Source organism: Ranitomeya imitator, chromosome 7, assembly GCF_032444005.1.
Source record: "Ranitomeya imitator isolate aRanImi1 chromosome 7, aRanImi1.pri, whole genome shotgun sequence".
Classification (NCBI taxonomy): Eukaryota; Metazoa; Chordata; class Amphibia; order Anura; family Dendrobatidae; genus Ranitomeya; species Ranitomeya imitator.
The window spans coordinates 53995846-54012292 of NC_091288.1; the positions used below are offsets into that span (position 1 = coordinate 53995846).

The 16447-nt window shown below is 40.2% G+C and overlaps 1 protein-coding gene across 2 annotated transcripts in view; it reads left to right on the top strand.

Moving 5' to 3' along the window:
* ITGA4 (integrin subunit alpha 4) overlaps window positions 1-16447 on the top strand; it is a 159144-nt gene that overhangs the window by 93574 nt on the left and 49123 nt on the right. For both annotated transcript variants that reach the window (XM_069733230.1, XM_069733231.1), the window contains exons 11-14: window positions 7900-7994; window positions 11481-11571; window positions 14850-14895; window positions 15145-15299. In XM_069733230.1, coding sequence (XP_069589331.1) covers window positions 7900-7994; window positions 11481-11571; window positions 14850-14895; window positions 15145-15299 — 387 coding nt within the window. The remainder of the gene's footprint in view (window positions 1-7899; window positions 7995-11480; window positions 11572-14849; window positions 14896-15144; window positions 15300-16447) is intronic.

A 16447-nucleotide genomic window follows, 5' to 3' on the forward strand; every position in this document is an offset into this window, starting at 1 on the left:
TTTTTAGCTTTCCTGTGCTGCTAGTGGATTGCATCTTCACCTTAAAGCAGTGTTCCCCAATTCCGGTCCTCAAGAGCCAACGGTGATGGAATTATTGCCTGTGCAGGTGATGCAATTATCACCTGTGCAATACTAAGGAAATACTGAAAACATGACCTGCTGGTGGCTCTTGAGGACCGGACTTGGGGAACACTGCATTAAAGGAAGAATTTAATATTGGATGCATATTAGGGAGTAGCTGTATAAGGGCTCGTGCAGATGGCCGAATATTCTCTCATCCAAGAGAATCATGCCGATTATGCAAATGACACTCTGATAAAACTCTGATCACAGTTAGATGAGAGGGTCAGTATAGTGTGATCCGATTCTCTCAGATGAGAAGATGTTGAACAACATTTCTCCATCTTTCTCCATTGTATCAATGCGCGGAAATCAGACTACACTCAGATGTCATCCGAGTGCAATCTATCATTATAATCTTGTTTTATGTGTGAAGTGCCATAATTTTCATAGTGTTTGGTCATTAATTGTCCTCCAAGTGCAGCCCAATGATTTTCAGGAACTCATTGATTTGCATCGCTGAATGCAATCTGAATATCGGATCTAACGTTGGTACCTGCGGGATCCAATGTTTTGTCAGATCATACTCAGACCGATAATATGCTTATTTGGACCTACCCTAAGTGTGACAGACAGATTATTAAAGGGAACCTGTCAGCAGGGTTGGCCGATATGAGTTACGGCCATCACCTTTCAGGGCTTATAGAATGCTGTAGATAAACCCTGAAAGGTGATGTCCATAACTCGTATTGGCCAAACCTGGTGACAGGTTCCCTTTAAGCATTGTGAAATGCCTGTTCATCCAACACGTATCAGGCATTTATGAAAAGCATTTATTGGGCCCAAACTTTCACTCCTGATTTTAATCCCTCACAATCCCACTTGTTAGGAAAGCATTTGCTTTGATTCTGTCTGCAAGTAATGATGGTTTCCTCTTGCTTCCATGATACTATTAATAGGAATTACTTTTCTCCACTTTTCGTTCATACCCTTTGTTCTGATTTCAGACTTGCTTTTATGGTGGAAAATACAATGTAATCATATAATTATTTTCTGTGAGTGGTTATCCTTGGCCTTAAGACTTATGATGTTCGACTCCCTTGACTTCTCATTTTCTCTTTGGCATCGTTCATGGTTATTTTGATTTGGTTTCTGAAATGTGATTCTTTCTCTTTCTATATGTTCATTGGAGTCAGTTACTCCCTGTCAATTCTTGCTTTATATAGACCAATAATTGACTAAGGGTTTGTTCAGGAACGTATCAGTAAGGCTGACATTGCAAATGTCGTATGTCTAATAGATTCTTTTAAAGCAGCCTGATCATAGAAAATATTAAAATAGACAGCATGCGATAATATTGGAAATGAAATCAGAAATCTAACAGAAATATTGCACAGTACACAAACCAAAACAACATATAATAAATGGAGTGCATCCACCAGATACTATATAACCTATAAATATGATGCACGACCCCAATATATATAGAAAATCATAATTTTATTAGAGGAAAATTATAATATGGATAATGTAGGGGATAACAAACACGGTAGATAAAAACAGGATAACACAGGATATCTGTAAATTGCCACACCATATAAAATAGCAAATATATTCAAAACTATATAAAAAATTACATTACAAAATGTATTATTGTGTGGATAATACAGCCAATGTACTCTCTCATGTTAAATAACCACATTAAATACTCCCAAACCTATGATAGAGCAATGGCATACAGGGTGAGTAAATTAATATATAAAACCATGTAAAGTGCTGTGCATACTAAAATAAGTATATAAATAATATCACCCTTAAATAAATATATTATGTAAACATAAGGAAATGCTCCTAAAAAGTGTCATAGTGCCATAAATATGTAACAGGATAAAGTGGAATACCAAGCAGTATAAGAGCCTGTGAGAGCCTGGGCCAGCCCGACGCGCGTTTCACCTGAGCTTTGATGCCGGAGCTTGACCCCCTCACCACCACCGTTCCTGAGAACAGAGCTTAAAAATGTTGGTAGGAAGTGATGGCTATGCATTTTCACCACCGCTTTATTCGTTGTCTATGTGACTTGTGGACGTGGAATGTGATAACTTGCCAAGTTTGTGAATAACCTTTTCATTGGGGAATCTCTTTTGTTACCATAAAGATGTTCTTTACTTTTGAAAAGTCTACTTTGTTAAAATGGCCCCTTGATAGTAATCATATTATGATGTATCTCTCTGATGGAAACCTCAGCAGTCATTTATAATCTGTGTGGAAACAAGGAGGACCAAAAGAACAAATGCCCTTACTCATCAAACTGATTGCTCAAAAATGTTGAGACTTTTGGAGTTTACTTGCCAGTTTTCCACAACTCTGCCAAAATGGGCAATATTGGAAAGAAATGGGGCGAAGTGGTGGTGCGACACCACTGCTCATCTAATTAATGACGAGCTATGTTGTAACTTACACCAGACTAGAGTAATTTTTATAACGAGGCGCACAGAGACGCACGCCACTCTTCAGACTCTCCTGATTCATTAGGAGGCGTGCGCTTCTTAATGAATCAGGAATGCTTGACTCCAGCATGTCTCCTTATCAAGACCCAAAAATCGCTGGCCAAAATTGAGGCCAAAGTGACAACAATCTCCACGCCATGTACTGAAATACCTTTTATTAGAGCACAAAATGTCACAACATTGAAAAAATGCTAAAAGTCCCCTCCGATACATAAAATTCATCTGCAGAACCACAGGGAAAATGAAGCATTGCGCAGCTAGCATAAGTACATGTGGGGGTTGCCTGGTTGCTAGGGAATCCCCACATGTACTTATGCTGGCTAACAGATGTAAATCATTCAGCTGCGGCAAGAACAACTAAATCTCCGAGCACTAAAAAATACTCGGAGGACACCCGAGCGTGCTCGAGAAATCTCGAGTAACGAGTATATTCGCTCATCACTATTACTTAATTTTACATTTATATATAGTGGAAAATTATGGATTCATTAGTACCAAATATTTTTTCTATTTCTTTACTTTTAGTTGCAGAGAAGGGGGAATGTTATACTTTTTAAAATATTAAAAGCATTTTTCAATTACATTTCACTTATTTTTTACTCCTATTTGGGGACTTGAATCTGCAATCATTTGATCACTTGTACTGTACAGCATTGCAGTATTTAGCAAAAATCAAGGTTTTTGATGTTGCAGATTTTCTGCCCCATTAGGTAAAACAGGTTACTTGCATTTTTTTCAAAAATACGCAGCAGCAAGGACTTACCAAAAACTTATCATGGGAACATAGGCTAACACAGCTACTGCACCCATACCCATAGCTGTAGTATGTTGTAAGGCTAGCTTCACACTAGCATTCGGCAGGGTTGCGGACTTCCTCTGTCAAGCCCCGCCCTGTGCCACGCCTTTTCATTCAGCTCCACCTACGGCTGCATGCGTTCTGCATACCCTATCTTTAACATTGGGTACGCAGGCTATGCGGATGTATGCGGATGCCTCCACATGCGTTGTTTTCATGCTGCACAACAAATTGCAACATGTTGCGTTTGACGCAGGTCGGCGCAGCGTGAAAATGATGCATGCGGAGGCATCCACATACATAGGGTACGCAGGACGCATGCAGCCGTAGGCGGAGATAAATGAAGAGGCGCAGCAGTGGGCAGGGCTTCACGGAGGAAGTCCGCAGCCCTGCCGAATGCTAGTGTGAAACTAGCATAAGTCATAAATATATGTTTTGGTGCAGATAGGGTTTAACTAGGAATTCCCTAACAGGCCATATGAGGATGGGTTTTCTGAACTCCACAACCACCTTAACCTGCTTCAATATAAATTTAGGGCATTTTATTTTTATATAACTAATTTTGGAAAGTTAAGGATGGTCTTCATTTAATTTTCTCTAGAAAATCCCCACTCAGACCTTTACTTCTGTATTAAACATATACGCAATCACTTTTTTCTTTGAAACAATCATTTTTGAAGTGCATCAAGAAGGAAGTGGATGTGAGAAGCTGCTGGAAAACTACACAATTAAATTACAAAACTAATTCCAATGATTTCCCCATAAGTTTTTTTTTGTGAGTTGCAAAATGTTTCCGGAAAACAAGGGGTTGAAAAGTCAGAGTAAGCAGAACATTAGCACTGTTTATACTGTGAAGCTAAAGGGATGGCAGTAGTAGAGGAGCATGAAGGGCATGTTAATTGTTATAGGGCTGGTCACATTTTTAATCAATAGTCCCACATGGACTTCCAATAGAAAGATTTTTTTCGATAGGCATTTTTGGATGCAGTACTGTTGCATTTCATAATTATTTCTCTATCATCTCTGTTTTGAAAATAAGGCTGGTCCTGCAAAAAGTAATGCAAACCATTCACTATCTTTATATATTAACCTTATAACTAAGCAACAATATGGGTTTATGAGGGATCGATCCTGTCAAACTAATGTTACAGATTACACCAGAGTAAAGCTGTGAACTGTCTATCTGCACTTTTCAAAGGTTATTGATATAGTACCACATAAAAGAATGGTACATAAAATTAGAAAAATGGGACTAGGGAAAAATATGTATAACTACGTGATAGGAAACAAAGGGTGGCTATTAATGCAACTCCCTCTGAATGGGTCACAGTTAACGGTGGGGAACTACAGGGGTCAGTATTGGGCCATCTTCTTAATATATTTATTACTAACCTAATTGTGGTCATATAGAGTAGAATTTACAGATGATTCTAAACTCTGCAAAGTAATCGACACAGAGGATGACAATTTAATATTGCAAAGGGATATATGTAAGCTGCAGGCCTTGGGAGGAGAATAGCAATTGAAATTTAATGTGGATAAATGCAAGGTCATGCCCTTTTGCAGAAGAAATAAAATGTGCTTAATGGTAAAACACCCATTAAACTTGTCACTGAAAAAGACTTAATTTTAGTGACCAGAACTAGGCAGCTGCTGCCAAGTCAAAATATTCATGGGAGGCATTGAAAAACATAGATGCTCAAGACAAAGGGGTGACAAGGAGGCATCCTCTGCATCTAGAGGAAAGAAGGGTTAATCATAATCACAGACGCAGATGCTTTACTGTAAGAGCACTGAGACAAAGGGACTCCCTGCCACATGATGTTGTAATGAGTGATTCACTATAAAGTACAAGGAGGGCCTTGATGCCTTTATTGAAAAAAATGTAACATGACAGGTTATGATGAGTACTAGATTCTTTGATGGGATGTTGATCGAGGGAACGAGTTTAATTACTGTATGTGAAGATGGGAAATAATTTTTCACCTAATAAGGGGCAATTGTATTAAAGGAAACCTGTTACCCCCAAAATCGAGGGTCAGCTAAGCCCATCGGCATCAGGGCTTATCTACAGCATTCTGTAATGCTGTAGATAACCCCCGATGTATCCTAAAAGATGAGAAAAAGAGGTTAGATTATACTCACCCAGGGGCGGTCCCGGTCCCGGTCCGGTCCAGTGGGTGTTGCGGTCCGGTCCGGGGCCTCCTATCTTCATCAGATGACGTCCTCTTCTGGTCTTCACGCTGCGGCTCCGGGGCAGATGTACTTTGTCTGCCCTGTTGAGGGCAGAGCAAAGTACTGCATTGCGCAGGTGCTGGGCCTCTCTGACCGTTCCCGGTGCCTGCGCACTGCAGTACTTTGCTCTGCCCTCAACAGGGCTGATAAAGTACGCCTGCGCCGGAGCTGCAGTGTGAAGACCAGAAGAGGACGTCATCCTATGAAGATGGGAGGAACCGGACCGGACCACGACGCCCACCGGATCGGACCGCCCGCCCAGGTGAGCATAATCTAACCTCTTTTTCTCATCTTTCAGGATACATCGGGGCTTATCTACAGCATTACAGAATGCTGTAGATAAGCCCCTGATGCCGGTGGGCTTAGCTCACCATCGATTTTGGGGGTGACAGGTTCCCTTTAACATTTATTTTGTGAGTTTCTTCTTCTTCCAGATAAATATTAGGTTATAGGGTGAATTTTATGGATTTGGGGCTTATTTCAGTTTTAAAGTTTTATATACACACACATATATATTATGCAAATATATACATATAAATATATATAGCTTCTAGTAAAATGCGTTCTCTTAACTGTAATATGTGGCAAGGAAGGATGAAAAAGTGACATGTGACAGTAATATGACTTGTCATTTTTTAAGTGCTTTATAAAATAAAATAAACATCACAAATCAGCAAATAACAGATCTACTTGGTTTGCCTGTAATCGTATCCATACAATGATCAGATTATTAACGGTGATCTGTAAATGGTGTAAAAATGATGTGATTGATTTTTTTCTCTCTATTAAACTCATAAAAAAATGTAATAAAGATGCAATGTTGAGACCGTGGTCACACGTAGTGTAAGTGCTACGTTTTTTTTTTCTGCTGCCTTTTTTCTGCAGATCTGCACAACACGATGCAATAACAATCTTCCCTGATTATTGAGTGTTTGTTGCACTTTTTCATGTGTTCCCCTCCCTTATTTTTAATACAAATTTGAAGCAGCTTTTTTTACAATACATACAAAGATTTGAATTGTCTACATGGTTTTTCCATCTTTCTGCTCTTTGAAAGATGGGAGGTATTACCAAACTACAGCAAACCCAAATAAATGAATACAAAATAAAGCAGGTATAAAATAGTTGGAGAGTGTGAGAGAGATGCAGACTCAGACACACAGAGGTTAATGCTATTTTAGATTGCTTTATCCTATACCAAGGCTGTATTCACAGATACACTGCTCAGTACTGCTGTATATTCTCCACTCTACTGCTATTTTTGAGAATGCGCTGCAGAGAGATAGGAGAGCAAGTCTCCTCCTCTGCATGTGCAGTCTATATCAAGACATCATAGGAGATAATATTCACCCTCTAGCAGAGGAACAGCTGACAATTTATGATGGAGCCTTGTGTATCAAATTGTAGAGATGAGGTCACATGAATGCCCAGTTGAACGGGGAATACAGGAAAATCGTGAAAAAAATCACACAGGAGACTTTTCTACTTTGACTGGACAGCCCCTTTAATAAACTACAGCCACTTCTATTTCTTTAAAAAACGAAAGCTATTTCTTTAAGAAATGTATGAAATGACGGCAAGTGCAAACTGAGTTTTTGCTATTAATTTGAAGAGAAAAAACTCTTGGTTCATTCATCAATTACAAGATACATAAAAGTATACCGGTAACACGATGGATGGAGCGTTATCGAGAAAAAGCAGACTTAGGCTATTTTTAAACCTTAACATGTGATATTCCATTTACATCAATTCTTCAATCAGTATTTGCAACAACCTAGAATGATTTGTCAGCAGATCCTATACATTTCTAGGGTATATGCATCATTTAAGAAAATGGGAAAAAAGTGCCAGTGTGCAGAGCCCAAAACTAAAGGAATGATACGAATTGAGGCACAATGTTGTTTTTATATACACAAATAAATAGGTGATTATAATTTACAAACTATGAGAACTAGAACAAACAGATACAATGAGATTGGTGATATGTAATGCTGCCCTCTAGTGTGGAAACAGGATATTGCTTACATTTCTTATGTGCCCTTGTCTGTTTAAGCATCTGGTAATGATGAGTGATGGAATTGAACGCACTTCGCACTATTTATTGCAACATAATGTTTTTTTCTAGGCTGCCATCAGAAATCGTGCTTATCTTATTTACCTAAATGAATTTGTTCTAAAAATATATATATATATATATATATATATATATATATATATATATATATATATATATATATATTAATTTAATATACGCCAGGTCTTTGGATGATTTCATTTATGCATACATATTTCTTGTTACAGATGTGGCAATTGGGGCACCACATGAGGAAAATATGAATGGAGCCATATATATTTATAATGGGCGAGAAAAGGGCATTACACCTTCTTTTACCCAGGTATTTGTATTCTTCATTATTTTTAAATTCAGGGAGCATTTTTACATAAAGATTCCCTTCCTCACAAAAGTCCTTTACTCAAAGACAAAACAGCACTGATAAAACTTTCATGCTGCTTCCATCTTAGGGCACAGGTGCCTAAATATTGCACTTTGAATATATCCATGGCTCCTTACCAACCTGAGAATACCAGCCCCCGGCTGTCTGCTTTAGCAAGGCTGGTTGTCAAAAATGAGAGAGACCCCATGCTATTTTTTAAAGTTATTTATTTAAATAATTATAAAATACGGCGTGGGGCCCCCTATTCTTGATACCAGCCTTTCTGAAGCTGACAGCTGAGGGTTGCACTCCCCCAGCTGTGAGTTTTGCCTGGCTGGTTATCTAAAATACAAGTGAACCACACCGTATTTTTTTGTAATTATTTATAATGCAGGGGCCGGCTGATGAATCTTCTCATCAGCCGCTCCTGCTCTTACTGTTAGCGGCAGCAGGTGTCGGCTGATGGCAGCAGTATTCCCATCAGCTGACACCAATGACCGGAGGTGAACTTTATACCTCTGATCACAGCTGCGTTCACGCTGTCTTTTGACAGCGTGGGAACCGCAGCTCTCTTATCGGTAGGGATGATTTCACCGCCGTTCAGAAGTGGTGTTTGCCACGCTGTTATGCACATGACAGTGCAACAAACACCCAGTGTTCAGGGGGGCCGAACTAGAACAGTAACACAGACTTCCTGGTGCAGTCCGTGTTCGGTGTCTGTGCCCGAACAGTACGTGTTCAGTACAGAAGCTGAACTTTACTGTTGGGGTTTGCCATTTTCTACTGCTGAGGACATAAGAAAGTCATGGAGAGAATTAGAGCTAGAGTTCCGATCGTGGTAGAATATTAATTCCCAGATCAGAATGAGCTTGCACGATATCAGGTTCACTATTCAAAGTGCAATATTTAGGCATCTGTTCTCTAAGATGGAAACACTGGATGTTCGGGCCCCTCATTCAAGTGAATGGGGTCTGGGTTCAGGTTCGGGTCTGGGCACTGTTCTGGTACCCGAACCCAAACTTTTTGTAACTGTTCGGCCGAACCGCCAGACCAGAACATCCAGGTGTCCGCCCATCTCTACTCAGCAGTATACATGTTAAAGTTGTTACCTGTTTTAGAAATCCCATTAACAAACACCCTATGATAAAATTTTGAGTCAAAAGGTTAGGGTGCATCCACTTGATCATATAACACGGATGACAATCTTATTGCAGTGCAAGGACTAGCCTTCGTCTCTCTTGACCCAAGCTTGACAGCTGCTCTGGTCAGGAGAGCCACCGGCCAGTTGTGCATTGCAATACTATTGTCATCCTTTTTATATGGCCATCTGACTGCCCCATTATTCTTATTATCTTCTGCAGGAGGCTCTCCTGCCTACTGACTTCCTGCTTGCTCGAGGGTAGGTTCTCCTGCTCGATTCACACTTCATATGACACCAACGTCTCACCAAGAATTGAATTGAGTACTCTCCAATGCTGCTTTTTGAGGAGTGCAGTTGCACTGAAGCTGTCATTGATTCAAAGTGAGCTCTAGGGGTCCGGCCAGCTTCAGAGCAGTGCTTACAAGCTCTTTTGGAAAGAGCTAGACATGTTTCGCCACATTGGCAAAGAGCAATATGTTATGAACATGTTCGCACATGCACATGGGTAACGGTAGAAGAATAGGACATACAGAAATAGACGCCACACCTGCACTGGTCACTGTACAAACTAATAAAAGTCCCTAACCGTACAACTAAAAAACACCTCCATGGACCTGGCTACCTAAAAGGCTGTCAAGGGGTTTCTTGTATCTCCTGAGGAACCAGACGGGAGGCCACAACATAAATCCTTACAAGGGAAAAGGAGAGCGTGCAGGGAGACACCAGTACCCAGGGTAAGAAATTAAACAAGTTCATGCAGTATAGACAGAGAAAAATACAGAGAACCAAAAAGTAAAAGGACTAAGTGAAAAAACTCCCAGACTCCCAAACTTAAAAGAAAGGGAAGGGAAGGAGGCCTCACAGTCAGACTGCAGGAAAAGCAACTGGGGTTAATCAACAAAGATATTCCCTAGCTGAGGAGCTGGACCTCCTAACACCATCTACAGAGAAGTATAGCCAGCAAAGGAAGTCAGTGAGAGGTGATTATATAAATCCCATCCCAAAATGTGACAGGACAGTACCAAAAGAGAAAATCGATAACACTTAATGTGAAGCAAGCCAAGAAAAGGAAAGAAAGGACAAAATAACCAGTAGCATTTAGAAAGAGACGAATCGGGCTGTGGCAAACAGACCACGCAGCAAAAGGTCACTTCATCGAGTCCCGATACTGATTCTTACACAGTAGTCATGAGAGAATATGCTTGGATATGGTATTATCCAAGTATGCGCAGGTTCTATCAAAGTGTCTTCGGCGTATCCACTCAAACATAATTCAAGTATGCCGAAGACACTCAAATAGCACCCGGGCATGCTCGGATAACACCTTACCCGAGCACATTCACTCATCGCTAATGCACAGTAAACCATAAAATTTAACCTCTCTCTATTCTTGAGAATGGAGAGTATTTCAATTAAAGTAAATTGCAAAGTTTCTTCTTTTTGCAAGCAGTTTGTAATTTTAATCATTAAAAAACATGAGAATAACTGATTAATGGAAAAGTGTCTCTTATTCAGGAGCTCTACCAATTAGCCATAGTGTTGTGAGTGGCAACAAAGAGCATCTAGGTCTCGGGAGGACTCAGCATGTCTGCGCAATACATGAACAATCCATTGGCTTCAGTGGACACCTTGTAATGTTTCATCCTACTTTGCATATGCTATAAGGTCATGACACAAATTACATCAGATTGCTTGAGTTCCCAGGACACCTTGTGATCAATCTTCTTTGTTAATTTAAAATTATTGTTAAAATTGCATAACCCATTTAGTCATGTCATTTTTTCACTCTTTTTTTTTCTCTAAAAAGTTGAAATTCTAATTCCCATGTGGCTCACATGTCACAATACATTTCCCTTTAAGAAATAACCTTTGACTGTGTTTTCCTTTTGCATTTGCTTTATACATTTTCTATAAAAAGAAATTGCAACCGTAAGTTAAACCGTAGTAGTAAATACCATGTGAGGTAGAAATGCCATCAAGAGTTCAAGTAATGCAACTACGACACAGAAAAGGGCAAATCTTGTAAATGCCTAATGAAAATCAGAAGCTCCCAATTGTTGTAAAACCTTTATAACCTGTCATTTTATGTGGCATAGAGGTATTTTTCCCTCCATCGAGTATCGGGGAAGTGATGCAAACTTGATGCCCTTCTGTAGTCTCATCACTAGGCAAGAATGGAGCATTGTTTAGTCACAGCAGAGAATGCCGATCATACATGTATTTTAGTACTTTTATTACCTTTTAGTAATCACAACATCTACTATGGTGGGACTGATTGTAATCTACACGTTATGGTGTTTTTACAGAGAATACGGGGACAGAAATTTGGCTACTCGTTAAGCACATTTGGACAATCTATATCCACTGGATTAGATGCAGATGGAAATGGATATCAAGGTAATTAAAATACAGTAAATGTTACAAAGCAAATCACTAGCTAAATGAATTTATTCTACAATCATTGCTTTAAGTCGTAGCTACTTCATAGAGAAGAGTCAGAGGGCCGTATAACTTGAACAAGGATCGCAACGCAATGCTTGGACTGGCTGGCGGCACTCTCAACCCGAGCGAGACAGCCTTTATTTCTATGATTCTCAGGTGGGGAGAGCCGGTGGCCAGTCCAAGCATTGAGATGCGATCCTCGGCTTAGTTGTACAGCCATCTGACTCTTCCCCAAAAGTAATCATTTTTCTGCCCTACCCCTAGATCCACAGTAAATACCCTACCCAAGGAACAGTGTCATGTTGCCCCTTCAAAGAACATCCAATGCAGGTCTTAATGCAGATAGCTCGCCGTGTCCATACCCAACAATGAGCTATGCCCTCCCATATATGTAATTGTAGGACATTTAGGCAGGAGCACACTGTATCATTAACCATAGGCCATCCGCTGACTTAAGGGTGCAAAGTTTTAGAATTCATCTCTGAATTGTTCCAACCTTTAATTTTGGTAGGGATGCATTTTTTTATTTTTATCTCAGGTGGCAAAAATGTAGCTGTGCCCCTGAGAAAACAATATCACAATATCTGCACTTGTTCTTAAAGGACTTCTCAGTAAAGATACTAAAAAATAAACGTCAACTTTTGACTTGTTTTGAACATCAAAGTCAGTAGAGTCCGTGGCATGCTACAGACATGGTTTCCAGCATTGCTCACAGGAGCAGTCACTGAAATCTTAGATCCTTCAATCATTGAGACATGTCAGAAGGTTTTGTGCTGGATTTCATTTTTTAAGCATCATTCCTTGAACGGATCATTAGAGAAAATTCCAGTGTACAGTAAAACAAGGCTCATACATCACTCTGACATTGTGGTTGCAGGATCTATACTGTATCCTACCTCGGCAATAACACATAAATAATGTGCCCTTCATTGTTTGTATATTAACACATAGAAGACTTGGACTAAATCATTGAGTGTGACAGTAAATGATCTGTAAATGTAGCACACAAACTAATAATATTTCTGATAGGCAGGGCTAGTCTTAAGTCTCCCATACACATTAGATGACTGTTGGCCGACAGCCATCTCAGCCGACTCTCCCATATACAGGAGCGCTTGTTTGGCCTGACGCTCCTGTGTTCTCCGTAAGAAAGCCACCAACTAAAACATCAGATGGTGGCTTATCTTTGAAAGTAAAATGCGATCATCAGTCCGAAATCAGATATGCCTGATAGACATCTCCCCGACCATGAATTGGCCAATGCCCAATACACATTAGACTGCTGTTTAAGGCTAGGTTCACATTGCGTTAGTGGGTGTCCGCTAACGGTATCCGTTACATGGCGAAATTGGTGCAATTAACGCTATGTAACAGATCCGTTAGCGCACCCATTGACTGCAATGTGCTAAAGGATCGCTAACGCATCGCTAAAGTATGCCATTTTTGGCATGTGTCAGCGATGTGCCTTTATTTCCGGACGGACCTCGAATGCTGCTTGCAGCATTCAGGGTCTGTTCCTCGCTAGCGCAGATGGGGCATCTGCACTAGCGGGATTGCCAAACGCAATCCCTTTTTGGACATTGCATTAGCGCAATCCGTTAGTGTATCCGCTAAACGGATTGCACTAATGCAATGTGAGCCTAGCCTAAGCCCATCGATATTAGTGGTTTTGGCCAACATTTGTCTAATTTGTATAGTGGCCCTTAGGGAGTGCATGACTTTTGTGGAGCTATTATTGGGGCTCTCTATTTCTGGGGCTGTTGTTATATGTTTTATCACAATGTAAATACATGACCATATAATATAATGGTGACAGTTTGAGGGCTTAAGGCACCTAAAAGATTATTATTATTATGCATGTTTTAGTAGCATATAAATATATACATATTCCGCAGCGCTTTACAGACATTTTCCTCACTGTCCCTTTTGGGGCTCTCAATCTAAATACCCTATCAGGATGTCTTTTAGAGTGTGAAAGGAAACTGTGGTACCCATTTTTGTCACTTTACATCCACTCATCATGATTGAATTTTCAACACGAAGAAGGAAAATTAATGGAATTATGGAAATCACAGGATTAAAATACATATTAATGTTATGTCATGTGCAGAAATACACGCACTTCTAAACTTTGGCTGCTATCAATGATAACTAATGGTTGTCTAAGGAATGTTCTGTTGAGCTAAATGTACTTAACCAAATCAGTAAGATCCACTGCTGGCAGCTCCCTTGGCAATTGCCGATCAATTATGTCTCAGATGTGCTGAGTGAGAGACATTTCCGAAGATTCTGCATACCATTGTAGCATGTTTAGGCCACACAGACTACTCAGAGGACATGAGCAACATGTGGCCTGGTGTTGTCATGTTGAAAAATTGTTTTTGGAATACTATGGAAAAATGGCGATACTACTGGTTCCACAATCAAATCAATGTAACGCACAGCTGTTAGTGTACCTGGAATGAAGAATAGGCTGTCCGGATAACAAATATTGTGCCACCATTATGCTACAATATATTATCCCTGCACATACTCGATACTGAGTAAGTGAAAAATGTTTTTAAAATGTTTCCATTTTTTCACCATTTGCATATCATTATCTATCCATCCTGTGATTTTCACACTTAGGCCACATTCACACGTTCAGTATTTTACTTCAGTATTTGTAAGCCAAAATCAGGAGTGGAAAAATCAGAGAAGTATAAGAAAAACATAACCACTTCTGTATTTTGTAGTTGAACTGAGACAAGAGCACTTTTGAGTTCGAAACGCGTACAGTTTATACAGGCACTCTCCTTTCGGTATATTCGGTTTTTGTATGTCTTATAGCCTATTACTATTTTAAATGAATACTAGTAAAGTTAAAGGGACTCTGTCACCTGAATTTGGAGGGAACAATCTTCAGCCATCAAATCAGAATCAAACACCCGAAAACCCCGCCTCTATAGCTGAAAATTGTTTCCTCCAAATTCAGGTGACAGAGTCCCTTTAAGTGATTTTATCTCTTGGAGCTGGATTCCCTTTTATCCACATGTAACATGGATTGTACAATGTGTGACAATGCATGAAATAAGGGAGCGTGCTCACAGTAGGTATTGCAAAATCTGATTCCTTTTTTTTAACTTTCAGACTTTGAAAAACAAAAGTTGCAATCCGAAAATGTATATAGCCTATAGATGTTGACAGCCATCGCTGTATGATTTATTGCCTAATCATATGTATTTCCTCTGCAGATCTTGCAGTTGGTGCATTTCTCTCTGACTCTGCGGTTCTGCTGAGGTGAGGCTTAATTATTTTATCTTAGACTGATTTCACACAACTGTAACGTGGCTACACTTTACCTACCATACATGACATATTACAGTATCAAAGGTATTTCCAGAAACGGTGCCCCTTTTTTCCACAGGTTTTGTTCAGAATTGACTTCGGGGTGGTTCTAAACTTTTTTTATTATTATTATTAATTTTTTTTATACACAGAAATTAAATTAATATGATCTCAAATTCATGTTTTTCTTTCTTATCTTAGAACAATACCAGTTATAGCTCTTGATGCCTCCTTAAAGTTGCCAAGTTCTGTGAATCGGACGAGATATGAATGTGTGGAACAAGGGCACCCAGCAGTGTGTATGAATGTTACAATCTGCTTTAGGTATCAAGGAAAGGGAGTGCCTGGTCATATTGGTAAGATACTGTATCATTGGGCAGTGATCTGAGTTTGAGATTGTGGCTCTGGAATCCTAAGAACAGGGCTTTATAGCCCGTTCTTGATTGGAGATGAGTACCTACCTCTGCCATGCAACATTTTCTCTCGGCTTGGGTAGTACTTCTCCTGCTTCCTTTAACCTCACATCAGCAAAGCAGCTTCTTCTCTTCTGCTCTTTTTTGCCATTGGGCTGCAACTGCCTGCATCATGCTGATTGACAGCTGGCTCCCCACAGTTAGGCAGCGTGAGCCAGCTGTCAATCAGCATGACATTGGCAGTGACATCTCATCGAAAGAGCAGCTCAGAAGAGAAAAAGCTGCTCGGTCGGTGTGACATCACAAGAAGCAGAAGAGTAGCCGGCAGGAACCATGCGTGACTGCTCTGAGCCATAAGAAATCATGGCAGGACAGTACAAGCTGGTAGTTAGCAACTACTTGCTGATAAGTTCTTAGCTCCATAGGCAAAAAAATGTCCATGTAACATTTAGTTTAATTTGCATAACCCTGATTAAAGGTTCTCTTTAAATTTTCTACTGCCGAATACAGATGAATATTGGGACTGCCGAATACAGAACTCAGATATTTCCATCAGTTCCAAAAGCAACCAGTGAAGTAGAAGTCGAGCATGTTCACATCAGCTCCATTTAAGAAAAGGCTGCAATACCCTTCTCTCAGGAACATGCAACATTCGGCAGGTTATCCATAACTTAGCCAGCAGTACTGAGAAGTGTAGCTGTTAATTCATCTCTAGGATAAGCTACAATCTGCACAACGTACCATATTTTTCGGACCATAAGACGCTCTTTTTCCCCAAAAAACTTTTGGGGGAAATGGGGGTGCGTCTTATGTTTGCAATTTACTTACAAATGTGGCGGTGGTCCCGGTGGCAGCGGTCCCAATGCAGCCTCCCTTCCCAGGCGGGTATGGCTGTATCTGTGCTATGTAGTGCGGTGGTGTCGGGGCTCTGTGGTGTGGTGGCAGCGGAGCTCTGTGCTGCATGCGGGGCTCCGGCAGCATTTCGTCAAAGCCCGGAAGCCATCACAGCTCTGTTGCTGCGACGTGGTGGCCTCTGGAAAGATAGCCGCCGGAGGCAGTGATTGCTCAGATTCAAGTCTTAGCAACGAGAT